This window comes from Haematobia irritans, chromosome 2 (genome assembly GCF_050003625.1).
Source record: "Haematobia irritans isolate KBUSLIRL chromosome 2, ASM5000362v1, whole genome shotgun sequence".
Taxonomy (NCBI): Eukaryota; Metazoa; Arthropoda; class Insecta; order Diptera; family Muscidae; genus Haematobia; species Haematobia irritans.
The window spans coordinates 57505950-57521350 of NC_134398.1; the positions used below are offsets into that span (position 1 = coordinate 57505950).

Genomic DNA, 15401 nt, shown 5'->3' on the forward strand with positions numbered 1-15401 from the left:
TCGAGAAGGTTCAGCGGTTAAAACTAGAAGTGCCCATATGTAAAGGGTGATACGGTCAAAATTTGGTCAATATAAACTTGACGTATTTCTTTCAATTTTGCAGTTAAAAACCCTGAACACCCTCATTTTGAAGGTGTGTGTGTGTGCTCCTATTTTGATTTTGGAATTCACTCTTCAGTTGTCAAAATGCCGTCCAAGCAAGAAGAGCAGCGTATCGCGCATCGCGAAAATCCGAGCTACTCGCACGCAAAGCTGGCAAAATCGCTAAAAGTTGCCAAATCAACCGTTACAAATGTAATTAAAGCGATCCCGGAGGCTGTACACGACGATGCTGACGAAGTTTGTCTGCGTGGTAATGGACGACGAATCCTACGTCAAAGCCGACTACAAGCAGCTTCCGGGACAGGAGTTTTATACGGCAAAAGGAAGGGGAAAGATAGCAGATATTTTCAAGCACATAAAACTGTCAAAGTTCGCAAAGACATATCTGGTTTGGCAAGCCATCTGTACCTGTGGCTTGAAAAGCAGCATTTTCATAGCTTCCGGGACTGTCAACCAAGAAATTTACGTGAAAGAGTGTTTGAATAAACGCCTGCTGCTTTTCCTGAAGAAACACGGTTGTTCCGTACAGTTTTGGTCGGATTTGGCATCTTGCCATTACGGTAAAAAGGCCATGGAGTGGTACGCCGCCAACAACGTGCAGGTGGTTCCCAAGGACAAGAACCCTCCCAAAACGCCAGAGCTCCGCCCAATTGAGAAATACTGGGCTATTGTCAAGCGGACCCTAAAGAAGACCAAAAAAACTGCTAAGGACGAGCAGCAGTTCAAGGCAAACTGGCTTTCTGCGGCGAAGAAGGTGGACAAGGTGGCTGTACAAAATCTGATGGCAGGTGTCAAGCGTAAGGCCCGGCAATTCGGATTTGGAAAAGCGAAAGCCTAACTGAATATTTTTCCTGAATTTTATACCAATTGAACTTGAAAAAGAAATTTAATTTGATTTTTAAATAAACGATTTCACCGATTTACGCGCATTTTCCCTTGACCAAATTTTGACCGTATCACCCTTTAATAGGTACTTTTAGTTAATGTGGTATCACAATGGACTGAATAGTCTAAGTGAGCCTGAATCTTAATCGGGCCGCCACTTTAACCTATTCTAATACAACGTACAAAATTTCAACATGATCGGAAGAAATTTTCCCTCCAATAAGCTTCGAAAGCCAAATCTGGGGATCGGTTTATATGGAGGCTATATATAATTTTGGACCGATATGGACCAATTTTTGCATGAATATAAGGGACCATATACTAACACCACGCACCAAATTTCGCCCGGATCGGATAAAATGTATTTCTCTAAGAGGCTCCGAAAGCCGAATCTGGGGGTTGGTTTATATAGCCCATTTGCAATACCATCTGACATATATTCTCAAAATACCTTCCATGGAAATGAAAAAGTCAATAAGTATAGGTTCAAATCCCCGCGGGGGTGAAATTTTTATTTTATTTTCATTATTTTTTACTTTTTTTTGATTTAGAGCTTGAATTCAGAATTAAACCGTTGAAACGTTCAAAATTGGGAATGTTGATTTTTTTAAAAGTCCACTTGTTATAGTAGATTTTGGTTAATATCAATATTTGATGAGTCGAATTATAATTAAAAGTTGACATTAACTTTCGACTTATAGGTATTTTAAACCGAAAATGTATTTGTTCTCTATGCTTCACGTAGGGTTCATATCGGTCCATACTCTGATGTATGTAGCTCTCAATCCCCTACTCCACTTCTGGCGCACATTTGATTATGGGAGTAAAAATGTCCAAAGAAATATAAATGCTGACCAAAAACTTGAGACCCGAACAAAGTTTCGTAAAGATCCAAAATCTAATGTAATCTTCCTCCATAAGAAAATTTTTTTAAATTATCTTACATCTTACGATAGGTCTCATGATGGTCTTGCAATACCAGTTGGGGCCCAACATCAGTGGTTCCCAGGACAACAACTGATTTTGGGCGAACTTTTTCTAAATTCGTCTTGGAGTGAACTACTTCTTCATGGCCCTTCATGGAGTTTCTTCGCCAAAAATTGAATTAAGTTAATCGATGCACAGTTTTTTGAGTTAATCCACATCGAAAATTGTAAAAAATAATCTCGCGAAAATGTTCACGATTTAAAAGACACATATTTCGCCCGTATGTTAAAACGCTCTGAGTACGTATAACCTCAAAAATGTCAAGCTTTACGATAGAAGTATCAGTTGGCCGATTGCGACACTGCTACACTGTAAACATTATAAACCTAACATGAAAGATTATGTAACCTAAATTGTAGGACACGCAATTTACATAATATTGAAGACAAATTTATTTAAAATAACGAAATTTTAATAAAAATTGTTTATAATCATTGCTTCAAAAATTGCTTTCATTAAATTTAGGATACGAATCTTGGAGATTGGCATCTCTTTGTTAAGGTCGTATGTTCTAGAACTAAGGAAAATTTTTCTTAAAGTAAAGAAAAACATTTTTGAGTTAAAGAAATCGTTTTAAGTTGAATGATATATTAAAACTTTAGATTTAAGATAAAAACGTTTCAAATATAGGCTAAGACTTATTTTGAAGATTTCGAATCTTTGGTTTAAATTTTTTGGAATCAAGATAATACTTTCTATTTTGAAGTCTCTGTTGTAATTGGGATTTGTGAACTGGTATTTGTTTGTACGTGAAGAGCTTTATTAACCTTTTGACACCGGCGTTCACTTAGGAGGACATTCGAAAACGACACCAAACTCTATTTCCCCACTTAATTTCGATTTGTTTCTCGATGGTAAATATTTCAAAATAAAGGTTTCCATTTAAATAAGCTATAATTATTTTCCATGTTGGTGAGCACAAAAAGGCATTTTTATAAACTTCTTTAAGAATAAAAAAAACAGTGAAACCTCCAGAAAGGAAAATATTTGCTAATATTAGAAAAGTTAAGTTTATTTTAGAAAATTCTGACTAAACTGTATTACAAAATCAGATGTCACGCCGAAATTTCTTAGTTTTAAGAAAATAAATTGGAGTTTATATTGCAAAAATGTCTTTAGTGACGTACAAACTTCAAGATGGGCGAATTATTGGTAAAATATTCTAATTTTAAGAAATTTTGAACGATTTTGTATAATTTTGTGCCTTGTTTTAGTTAATTTATCTTACGTACGCAAAAAATTATTAAAGTCAAGAAAAATTTCTCAAAACATAATAATTTCATGAACTAAAGTAGAATTAAATTGGCTTTATTGACATATAGGGTCCACTTTTCTTTTTGAGTGTAGTAAATTTTTAGAATGAACTCATATATTTTTTTTAACTAATTGAGGTTGGTCCTCAAAATAATTTTTTTCTACATGCTGTTAGACAAGTAAACAAAGAAGAAAAATTAAAATTTTTAACACTACACTGAAAAATAGCATGCCCGGTTCCAAAGATTTTGTCTTTACATTCAAAATTTTGGTATTGATTCCGAGCCAAAGAAGCGGACAATACAAGTAAGGATACTTTTAAGACACAATTCTCTTTTAAATTTGGGTTTTGTGTACTTACTTCTAGGAAGCACATTTTAATTTTTGGATTTTTCAGCTTTTTTCTACATATGCTATCAAAGTTTAAAAACGAGTTAACGACAACTTTATTTTCCAAATTAAGACTCGACTTCCAGTAGAAATTATGCTATATTTCAAGTAAAAAACATCCTCAAAATAAAGTGTTGGAAAACATGTCCTATATTTGAACGATTCTTTTGCTTTGTAGTCAAGATGCAAAAAGACAAAAAATTTAAAGACAATTTCATTAAGTTTAAAGAATTTTTCTGAATTATTAAAGTCAAGTTGACCTTAGGCCAAACATTTTTTCTTTCATGTTATGATGTCCATTTTTAAGTGCAATCACTTAATTATAAGGACAATACGACTTCATTGAAGAGTTTATCGGCTTTTGGACAAGGAAATGCTTATTCTATGCTAATCAAAATTTGCATTCGTATTTTAAAGACATGAAATCTATACCCTCCACCATAGGATGGGGGTATATTGACTTTGTCATTCCGTTTGTAACACATCGAAATATTGCTCTAAGACCCCATAAAGTATATATATACTGGGTCGTGGTGAAATTCTGAGTCGATCTGAGCATGTCCGTCCGTCACGCTAACTTCCGAACGAAAAAAGCTATTGACTTGAAACTTGGTACAAGTAGTTGTTATTGATGTAGGTCAGATGGTATTGAAAATGGGCCATATCGGTCCACTTTTACGTATAGCCCCCATATAAACGGACCCCCAAATTTGGCTTGCGATTGCTCTAAGAGAAGCAAATTTCATCCGATCCTGCTGAAATTTGGTTAGTATATGGTCTCTAACAACCATGCAAAAATTGGCCCACATCGGTCTATAATTATATATAGCCCCCATATAAACCGATCCCCCGATTTGGCTTGCGGAGCCTCTAAGAGAAGCAAATTTCATCCGATCCGGCTGAGATTTGGCACTGGTGTTGGTATATGTTCTCTAATGACCATGCAAAAATTGGTTCACATCGGTCCATAATTATATATAGCCCCCATATAAATCGATCCCCAGATTTGTCCTCCGGAGCCTCTTGGAGGACCAAAATTCATCCGATCCGGTTGAAATTTGGAACGTGGTGTTTGAATGTGGTCTCCAACAAACACGCAAGAATTGGTCCATATTGGTCCATAATTATATATAGCCCCCATATAAACCGTTCCCCAGATTTGATCTCCGGAGCCTCTTAGAGGAGCAAAATTCATCCGATCCGGTTGAAATTTGCAACGTGGTGTTAGTATAAGGCCGCTAATAACCATGCCAAAATTGGTCCATATCGGTCTATAGTTATATATAGGCGATCCCCAATCACACAAAAATTGGTCCTTATCGGTTCATAATCATGGTTGCCACTCGAGCCAAAAATAATCTACCAAAATTTTATTTATATAGAAAACATTGTCAAAATGTTATTTCTATAGAAAATTTTGTCAAAATTTTATTTCTATAGAACATTTTGTCAAAATTTTATTTCTATAGAACATTTTGTCAAAATTTTATTTCTATAGAAAATTTTGTCAAAATTTTATTTCTATAGAAAATTTTGTCAGAATTTTATTTCTATAGAACATTTTATCCAAATTTTATTTCTATAGAATTTTTTTTCCAAATTTTACTTCTATAGAAAATGTTGTCAAAATTTTATTTCTATAGAAAATTTAAACTTAATTATATAGGTATTTAATCGACCTTTTTTAGTTTAATATATACCACGTATGGACTATGTGGTATACATATATACGGTGTTAGGAAGTTTTAAGATACCTTGCCATCGGCAATTGTTACCGCAACCCAAGTAATTCGATTGTGGATGACAGTCTTCAGTAGAAGTTTCTACGCAATCCATGGTGGAGGGTACATAAGCTTCGGCCTGGCGGAACTTACGGCCGTATATACTTGTTTCAGTGTAGGTTTATTTCGGTAGTGAAATGGTAAATATATCGCAAAAACAATTTAAAATTGGTAAAAAGATCTGTATCCTAATTTAAAATCTGTATCCTAATTTAAAATCCCTGTTTTTCTTGTAACGAAGCAACATATTTAGCACAAAATCAATACCAAACTTCCTAAGGGAAGGGTCTTTGGATCCATGTAAACTTTTTTTTTGAGTGTAGGATTAAATTTAACTATAATAACTTTTACAGTTGCTTCATAAACTTTTATAAAATTTCGCTTAGAAATACTCAAGAATTGGAAATCAATTCTTATTACTTCTGAATCGAATAATAATTTTCATTTGTTTATATGTGTCCAACTTATTTGAAGTCTTTGTGTTGGTCTTATTTTTTTTTTTTTTTTTTGAAGATCTTATTTCGAGAAAAAAATATTAGGACATTGTTAACATTATTCACAAAAGTCACATCATAACTTTTTCAATTTTGATGAAGCATACATCTCACACATAAACACTTATGTTGCTTCCATGTAAAAATTCAAATGCCTCATATTCTAGATACTTGAATGGAAATAAGTTTCATCATAACTTCTGTAACAGCCAATAAAATAACAAATAACGTTTTGCAAAGTATCCAGTTCAAAGAATTCAAGCTGAAAATTAAGTCCATTATGTGATATTCCCTCGAAAGCCTACACACACATAGCAGAGGAAATGTTAAAGTTTTACTTTGCTCTGTTTACAACGAATTACATGTAAAATATGGTCAACATAGTTTATTTTTCTTTTTCTATGAGATGGTGAAACTTTTCAATTTTCCTCGAAACAATCTAAATGGTTTGCCTCTTATTAAAATCACTTTTTGAATTATGGAGAAAAAAAATGGTGCTCTCTCTCTCTTTCTCTGCATCGGTAGACCTCAAACACTTATAAGGGACAAATGTTGAAAAGTTAATAAATTCTTTCGAAAGCCTACAAATACGCTAAGCTTTCGAATATATCCTTTTGGCCACTTTATAATGTAGGCTATGTGAAGAGGAAAACTTTTCATTTGCAGTATCTTTTAACAATTGCTTGTGGAATTTCAAGAATTTTTGACTATTGCCATATGAAAAAGAAACATAATTCATTAAGGTTGACAAGGGCCTTCAAATGTTGACTTGTGTAAAATGATACCAGTCTAAGTTCTCAAGTACAATTGCTCGAGCATACCTCCCGCTCCCTCTCTCTGACAAATATCATTCAAATCTATTCAAGAGCTAAAGTTGTTTATGTATATCCATAGGAGTTTTGTGTCCACATAACAGACAAGAAGAATAAGAAGGAGCACAAGCAGTAAGACTGCTATGGGATGACACTTTTCTTTGTTCGGTCTCCCAAAAGTATGCTTCAAAAATATCTAACAACCTCAACATCCCAAACATATACACCAGACACCAAAAGAACATAATGAAATTAAGAAATACAAAATAGCTCTAGCCAGACAAGCAAGACTAGTGGAGTAACAATGGTGTAATAATATCACAAGGGAAGTTCCAAAAAACGGAAAACAAGACCAAAGACCAATGAATGTAGGGGATAACATAAAGTGTGACAATTTTGGTTGAACCCAAGAATTTCTTGCTGGTATTTCCAAGTCTTCCATAAGGATATTAGCAAATGGCAATGGTAACAATTCTAACTCCTATTTTTTGTTTTTAAAGAAAAACAAACGCCTCATTGTTTAATACTCCTACACTTCAAATTTACTACAGAGAAAGTGTATGCAAGCCCACAGACACTGTCTCAGGGGACACAATATGGTTAACCAAATCAACCCAAGCTGTTATGAAGAATTGCTCAGGGAGTAAAACCACAATTGAAATTACTCTAAAAACTTGTCTTTGCAGACAGACAAAACATTTCAACCTCATAAAATTGTTATTTTTCTTCTATTTTATTCCATTTCCACAGAAGAATTATTTTGGGTTTTTTCAACTTGGACTCTTTCTGTTGTTCTTGCAGGTTCCACCGCATCACATCAAAACATACCAAATTGAAAAATATGAAGAAACCAATTTGGAATCGGTTATGAGTGCCATTCATTTTATGGTAACCACACAACATTTTATCAAAGGACAAATGAGGGTAAGTTTTCTCGTTTCTGTGGTTTGCAACAAATTAAATTTAATGTGAAATGCTTACTCCTTCATCTGTGTGTGTGTAGCTCAAATGTACTGCCAGCATATTTGATATATTCCGAGAGGAAATCGAGAGTGTCATAGAAGAGGATCGTCCCAGAATTATGGCATCCGGACGTTCTTATGATGCCCATAGTTATCCCCATGATGACAATGGCGGTGGTTACGAGGATCACAATGAATCGTATTTGACATATTTTTCAGGTAAGCGAATAGAATGTTTGCAGCAAAAATATCACCAAAATATTTACAAGTAAAAAGTTAATTGAAGCATAAAACTTAAAGAATAAAAAATTAATTGATACAATTAACTTTTTTATCAAACTAGGAACATTAAACCAATTAGGTCAATGATTGAAAATTGTTTAATCTAATTGATACAATTAACTGTTTAATTAAACTCGGAAGACCAAGTCAATTAAAAAAATATTTGATTTTTTTTATTGTTTAATAAACATAATTATTATTACAATCATGTTTTAATCAAAATAAGAATACAAAGGTAGTTAAGAAAACTAGTGAACATTTTCGCGGTTTTTATTAAACAATTAATTGTTTCAATTAACAATTTCATTAGAAAGAGTAATCGATGGCGATTGAAAAATTCATTTAATTGATTTAATTAAAAAGTTAATTGAAAATTGGATTGAAATCAAACTAAATATTTATCTGAAACAATTAAAACCAAGTAAGGAAAGTCTAAAGTCGGGCGGGGCCGACTATATTATACCCTGCACCACTTTGTAGATCTAAATTTTCGATACCATATCACATCCGTCAAATGTGTTGGGGGCTATATACAAAGGTTTGTCCCAAATACATACATTTAAATATCACTCGATCTGGACAGAATTTGATAGACTTTTACAAAATCTATAGACTCAAAATTTAAGTTGGCTAATGCACTAATATGGGAAACAATTAAATCTGAAGCAATTTTAAGGAAACTTCGCAAAAGTTTATTTATGATTTATCGCTCGATATATATGTATTAGAAGTTTAGGAAAATTAGTCATTTTTACAACTTTTCGACTAAGCAGTGGCGATTTAACAAGGAAAATATTGATTTAAATGAAATTTGGCACACATGACTATATTACTAATTGTACTCCCAGTGCAAAATTTCAAACCAAATTGGGCCAAAACTCTGGCTTCTGGGCCCATATATGTCCATATCGGGCGAAAAATATATATGGAAGCTATATCTAAATCTGAACCGATTTCAATCAAATTTGGCACACATGACTATACTACCAATTGTACTGCTTGTGCAAAATTTCAAGCTAATCGGGATAAAACTCTGGCTTCTGGGTCCATATAAGCGCATATCGGGCGATATGCGCTTATATGGGATCTATATCTAAATCTGAATCGATTTCAACCAAATTAGGTACGCATAGCTACAATGCTAAATCTACTCCCTGTGCAAAATTTCAACCAAATTGGGCCAAAACTCTGGCTTTTAGGACCATATTAGTCCATATCGGGCGAAAGATATATATGGGTGCTATATCTAAATCTGAACCGATTTCAATCAAATTTTGCACACTTGACTACACTACTAATTGTACTCATAGTGCAAAATTTCAACCAAATTCGGCCAAAAATCTGGCTTCTGGGGCCATATAAGTCCATATCGGGCGAAAGATATATATGGGAGCTATATCTAAATCTGAACCGATTTCAATCAAATTTTGCACACTTAACTATACGACTAAGTGTTATGTTTGTACAAAATTTCAAGCAAATCGGTATAAAACTCTGGCTGCTGGGTCCATATTAGTGCATATCGGTCGAAAGATATATATAGGAGCTATATCTAAATCTGAACCGATTTCTTCCAAAATCAATAGGGTTCTATTCTGACTTAAATTAGGAACATGTGCCAAATTTGAAGGCGATTGGACTTAAATTGCGACCTAGACTTTGATCACAAAAATGTGTTCACAGACAGACGGTCGGACGGACAGACGGACATGGTTATATCGATTCAGGGACCCACCCTGATCATTATTGCCAAAGACACCATGTTTCTATCTCGTCTCCTTCTGGGTGTTACAAACATATGCACTAACTTATAATACCCTGTTCCACAGTGTGGCGCAGGGTATAAAAAACCTTAATATCGCATTTAAATGATAATTTTCATATTAGCAATAATTTCCATTATCGAAATTGTATATATAATGATTATTTCTACTTATTTCATTTTAGCACCAAAATCCTCAGCTACTGCAGTTCAAGCACCCTTCTTACAAATCGTTCAATATTTTCACAAGCTGTTGCAAAACTTCACCATCTTATCGCTGAGGAGCACAACGAATCATATATGCTTCAAATTAGCGACATTTATCATCAATATTGAAAGGTATTATGAGAAAATCACTCACAATGACATGACAACATATTGCATGAATGTCTTGCTGCAGCAATGGCGGCAACATCAGCTAATCAAACTAATAACAGTAATGGCCATATTATTAAAGCTACATCAATATCACAAGGGGCAATGGTGGCATTCACAAGCAATGCCAAGTGGTATCGCAGTCGAAAGCATTGCAACATTCCTGAAAAGGAATTGTAATTGCAAGAAAGCCATCATGATGACAGTGCAACCGGGGAAAAAACTGCCAGAGGATTCATCTAAAAAAATTACATTGTCGAACTGTAGTTATCATGACATGGCAGGGCAAAAGCTTCAACTGTTGAAGGAAACCAGAGGATCTACAACTACTGTTACGACGACTTGCTCGCGAGATAGTCACTTTAGAAGTGAGCAGTGTTTAGCAGAAAATCAAAATGTCATCAATGAAAAGGTCTGCAACAAACACAAAACTACAATAGAATCTTCTTCCTTAGCTACCAATGGCAATACTATTGCCATCGATGATTACCAACAGAAGCATCAATGGCAAATGTCACAAACACTTGATGGGGCTTCCAGAGCAGTGTCTTTGCTATCATTTTCCGCCATGGAAAACTTTGCTTTTGCTATTGTATGCCGTGGCAGCGTTTATCAACTTGAAGCATATTCACATGATAGTTTCCCATTATGTATTGTTGTTTTTCCAGCAGCAGCAGCAGTAGCAACAGCAACTAAAAGCAATAACGCCAACTATATGTCAAGGGATCAAACATTATTGATGACTTCCAATAACAACACAAACTTTGCAACGTGCAACCTCTATGGAAGGGATCCAATGCGAAATGCCACAAAGATGGCAATAGCATCATCATCGTCGTCATCATCAACACCAGACATGACTGTGACATTAGAAAAGGCAATTGCCCTGCCACCATCATCACCAATACCCATAGTAGGATCAATATTTCCTTCAACTTCACCATTCTCATCATATTGCTTGGAAGCCTTTTCATCATTTCATTCAGTGGAGGATAACAAGTGTTTAATGGCGTTTATCGGTGAATTGTTATTGCATCAGTGCTGATGCTAAAACGATGATGAATGATACAATTCTCATATTATTTCACAAATGCGCATGTAGTCCTTACCGATGTCGATGTCCTAGCAATTTCCTCAAGCATATATAAGCTTCTTGGTTATTGTAGGAAAAATCATTTTATACATAGTTTTTCAATACAAAATACCGACTAAAAGCAGAAAATCGCATTAATTCCATTCCTTTTATATACAATTATCCGATAATCCATGTCATTGAGAACATTGTAGGTATTATGAGGTAACTCTTTCCACACAACCCCATAAATTCTATTCAATTTACAATTGAGAAAAGCAAAGGACAAAATTGAATAAAATCTTGTAACGATATGGTAAAATATGAGCGGGCTTTTCATTTGTTTTTTTTTTTTTTTTTTATAAGGACATTTACAAAGTGTTGTATGTTAGTTAATAAGTGTTAAATGTTATGATTTTCCTGTAAGTGTTCGAGGTGGTATAAAGAAAAAAAAAAAAATAAATAATTTGTGTTGTTTGTTAAACAAATATTAAATATAACAAAGAAGAACCACAAAAATAATCATATGATAATAGATCGAAAGATGAAAATAAATTAAAATTATAGCAAAAATATAAATAATTATATACATATACATCTAAGCCTTAATGATATGCATAAATATATTAAAGAAAAATAATTATGTAAAACGTGAACAATGCTAGGGAATGTTTAGAATTTATGACATTTTATATTCTGAAGTATTATACATATATGAAATATATAAAATTGATTAAATTATCTATTCTTTATTGAATAAATTATACGCCCCATACTTATAACAATACAAAAGCAGCAAAAACCTAAACTCTGGTCAACTTTATTACACTTTCTGTAGGGGATTGACTACCCAATCTGAAAAAGTAGACTTATTGCGATTTTTCTATGTTTGGAAAATTCGACTTTTCCCGTTTTTCAATTACTGAAAATTTAACATATAATTAGATGACATGAATGCAGAGTTACTAACCTAACTGATATCGTCTATATACTCTCAGATTGAGAATAAAAATATTTACGCATATTTTCCTTTCAATCCAACAGTCTAAAAAAGTGAACCCTGTATGGCACTAAAACCAATTTTATTCTATTTTAGTTCAGTGAATGAATTATTATGTTTTGAGAAAGATGACCGAGATGAGATGATCGATGTGCTGCTGATGGGTACTTGAAATAAATCGCACTCGCGATTTATTTTAATTTTTAGAACAAGATAATAAAATGAAAGTTGCTAGGATTTGAGGACGAAAAGGAACCGCGCGCGCGAATTCTTTTTTAAATTCATCAAATTCAGTTTGTACTTAAGTTCTTGCATCTTTAAATATTAGTAATTTCTTGTACCCAAATAGTAAAACTATTTTTTTAAATATACTCAAAAAACAGTGAACCCACCAGACAAGAAATTTTTGGTGAATTTCATGATATCACAAAAATAAGTAAATACTTTTCGACAAATTCAAGAAAATTTTTTTTAACTGCATTACATATAAAGGTTAACTGCCTGGTCATGAAACGCAAAATCGGAAGTGAATCGCTCGTGTAGAATGAAACTAAAATATCTCAAGATTTATTTGTTACAAAATCTCGAAGTTTGAGATGAACTCATACTTTATGACTTACTATCGCACACGATTCGTTCGTCTCGAGGCGAACAAAAATTCCACGAACAGGCGGTAATACTTATTTTGAGGATTTGGCATCTTTATTTAATTTTTTTTGTTTTGGTATTAAGAAAGCATTTTGTACATGAAAGTGTGCGTTATAATTTGGATTTTTAAACTGACAATTCGATAAATGCGATCTGTATCCTAATCTTAACCCTTCGTATGTTAGAACTGTTGTATATGGAGTTATGATAACGTAAACAAATTTTTGTTCAATTCTGATTACTGGAGGAAAAGTTACGTAACATTGCATATATGCAATTTCATGCAGATATTCAATTTCTTTAGTGCGTGGTGTTATCTCTATATATCACACGTAGAGGAGGAATGTGATCAAATCCAACATATTTTAATGAACAATTTTACTGCTGGATGGGGAAAATGGAACATTTTTACTATAAAAATGTTTTTTTTTTTCATAAAATGTTTGCCAAAAGCAGATACATGGTTGCGACAAACACGTTACATGTTTCCCATCGAAAATGAACAATTTCTTCTGAAAACACGTTTAAGGTGATCCTATTCTTTCACGGGCTGCAATGGTAAAGTCAAACTTTTGGGAGTCTAAATAATTTATGCCTTTTTTTGATGCATATCTAGTTCCGCATTTTTACATTTAACGCAAAGGGAAGTGAACACAATCCCATAGAGGCGGGACCGTTTGGCGGGCTTCGCCAAAGTGTTCCACGTGGAACAGTGCAAAGGTCGGAAGGGCGGCGAAACTTCTAGGGAGTGAAGAAAAGAGGATGACGAACAGAAACATCGTACGAATCATGACCGGGCACCTAGAGTTGGGGGCACATCTGTGCCGAGTAAGAGCAGCGGATGATTGTGTATGCAGTCGTATTATGACGAAAAAGAGACGTTTGAACTCTGTTTATGTCAAATGCTAGGCTTTTACAAGATACACGGAAATCTGGACTCTCTCTTTACCGTTTAGGTATCGTGGCGACCCATAACTTCATTTTCGCATAGACTTTTCAGTCTGTTCTGATACCACAGTGGTGAACTTCTGTTTATCACTGAGTGCAGTTCGATTCCATATTAAGCTCTATAGCCGAGTTTAACGTCTATAGAGTTTTACGTATTGTGCGTCTTCTACCAACTCGATTTATATCAAACTGCGTCTTTAAATCTCTATCATCATCAAAACATTCGTCTTTATTTATATTCATATGCGTCGATAAGTTTCCTAGTAGTAACAAAAATGGATTGAATGCATGATATTGCACACATTGCAATTATATGGCATATATGCAATTACAGTTCATATCGGCTAAAACGCATGAAATTGCAGATATGATATCATTCATCGTAGAGCACTTGTAAATATAATTTGTATTACAAAACTATATACGTAGCGTTTAGAATAGGCTAAACTTTTCATTTTAAAAAATGTTAAGAAAGTTTCATAATATTAAAACAAATAAATTAAATTTTTCGAGGTACTCAAAATACTTATTTTAATTTCGCTTTATTTAAATGAAATTGTTACGATGCTGGATAAAATCCTTATCAAATATAATCTACGGCTTCCAAAATGTGAATAAGAAAAAAATTGTGGTAAAATATATAAATGAATAGGAGCTAGACAGATAAGAATCTAACATTGCATATATGCAATGCAATGCAACGAAGGGTTAATTTTATTGATCCCAGATGGGTCACTAAAAATGTATTTATTTTAAAGAAGCCGAATCTTTGGCTCGGATCAATATCATCAATCAATACCAAAATTCTTAAGTGATGTTCAAAATCGTTGGATCCTAGTATTTTTTATTTTTATTTTTTTTTTTTTTTTTTTGAGTGCAAGAGAAAAAATAACTAAAATATACTACACACTTGCTCAATGAAATCTTACTTTGTTTAAGTATATCTCAAACATTTTATGAGCTAAGTGTGGGTACAGTGTTCAATGACCGCACCCTCAAAAAAAAAAATCGCTTCTGTAACATATAACCCAAACACATTTTGCTTCAAGCATATATATTTTCAGGATTGGTCCAAACAAAATATTGTTTGTATTGTTCAAACATATTTTGTTTCACCTTAGGACATACACTGGTAGAAAAAAAATTGATGAAATTTTATTTGTGTGGATATATTTTTAAGGCTTCAATTGGTTACTTCCATTATTTGACTTGCAGCATATTCTCTAGGTCTTTCTTTCTAAACACATATATGTTTAAAAGCTATTTCTAAATTAATATATGTTTGCATCTAAGCCTATTATATTTACAAACATTTTATGTCCGAAACATAATATGTTCTAAAATATTAATATATATATGTCTCAAACATGTTATGCTAGTTTATGAACATAATTTGCTTGCAGTTAAAAATATTGTGTTAAAAATTTTGAGTTCCAAACATCTAATTTTTACACCCAAACATATGAAAAACAGACGTTTTCGTCCGTGCGTACACATATGTAAGTTCAATATGAACTAAAACAAACGAAATTTTTGCTATGATCCCCAACAATAGCAAGATTTGGCGCCAATGATTTTCTTCTTTACTCTTTGTTAATTTTTTCTTCTATGAGAAAGTATAATTTCGTGAAATGCAATAAAAAAATG

The 15401-nt window shown here is 33.4% G+C and overlaps 1 protein-coding gene across 1 annotated transcript in view; it reads left to right on the plus strand.

The window, feature by feature from the left end:
* The window catches only part of beat-Ic (beaten path Ic), a 107622-nt gene extending 94418 nt beyond the window's left edge, over positions 1-13204 (plus strand). Inside the window, exons 5-7 of the mRNA XM_075294363.1 lie at positions 7507-7629; positions 7709-7886; positions 9897-13204. Coding sequence (XP_075150478.1) covers positions 7507-7629; positions 7709-7886; positions 9897-11131 — 1536 coding nt within the window. The 3' untranslated portion in view covers positions 11132-13204. The remainder of the gene's footprint in view (positions 1-7506; positions 7630-7708; positions 7887-9896) is intronic.
* Positions 13205-15401: the final 2197 nt, after the last annotated feature.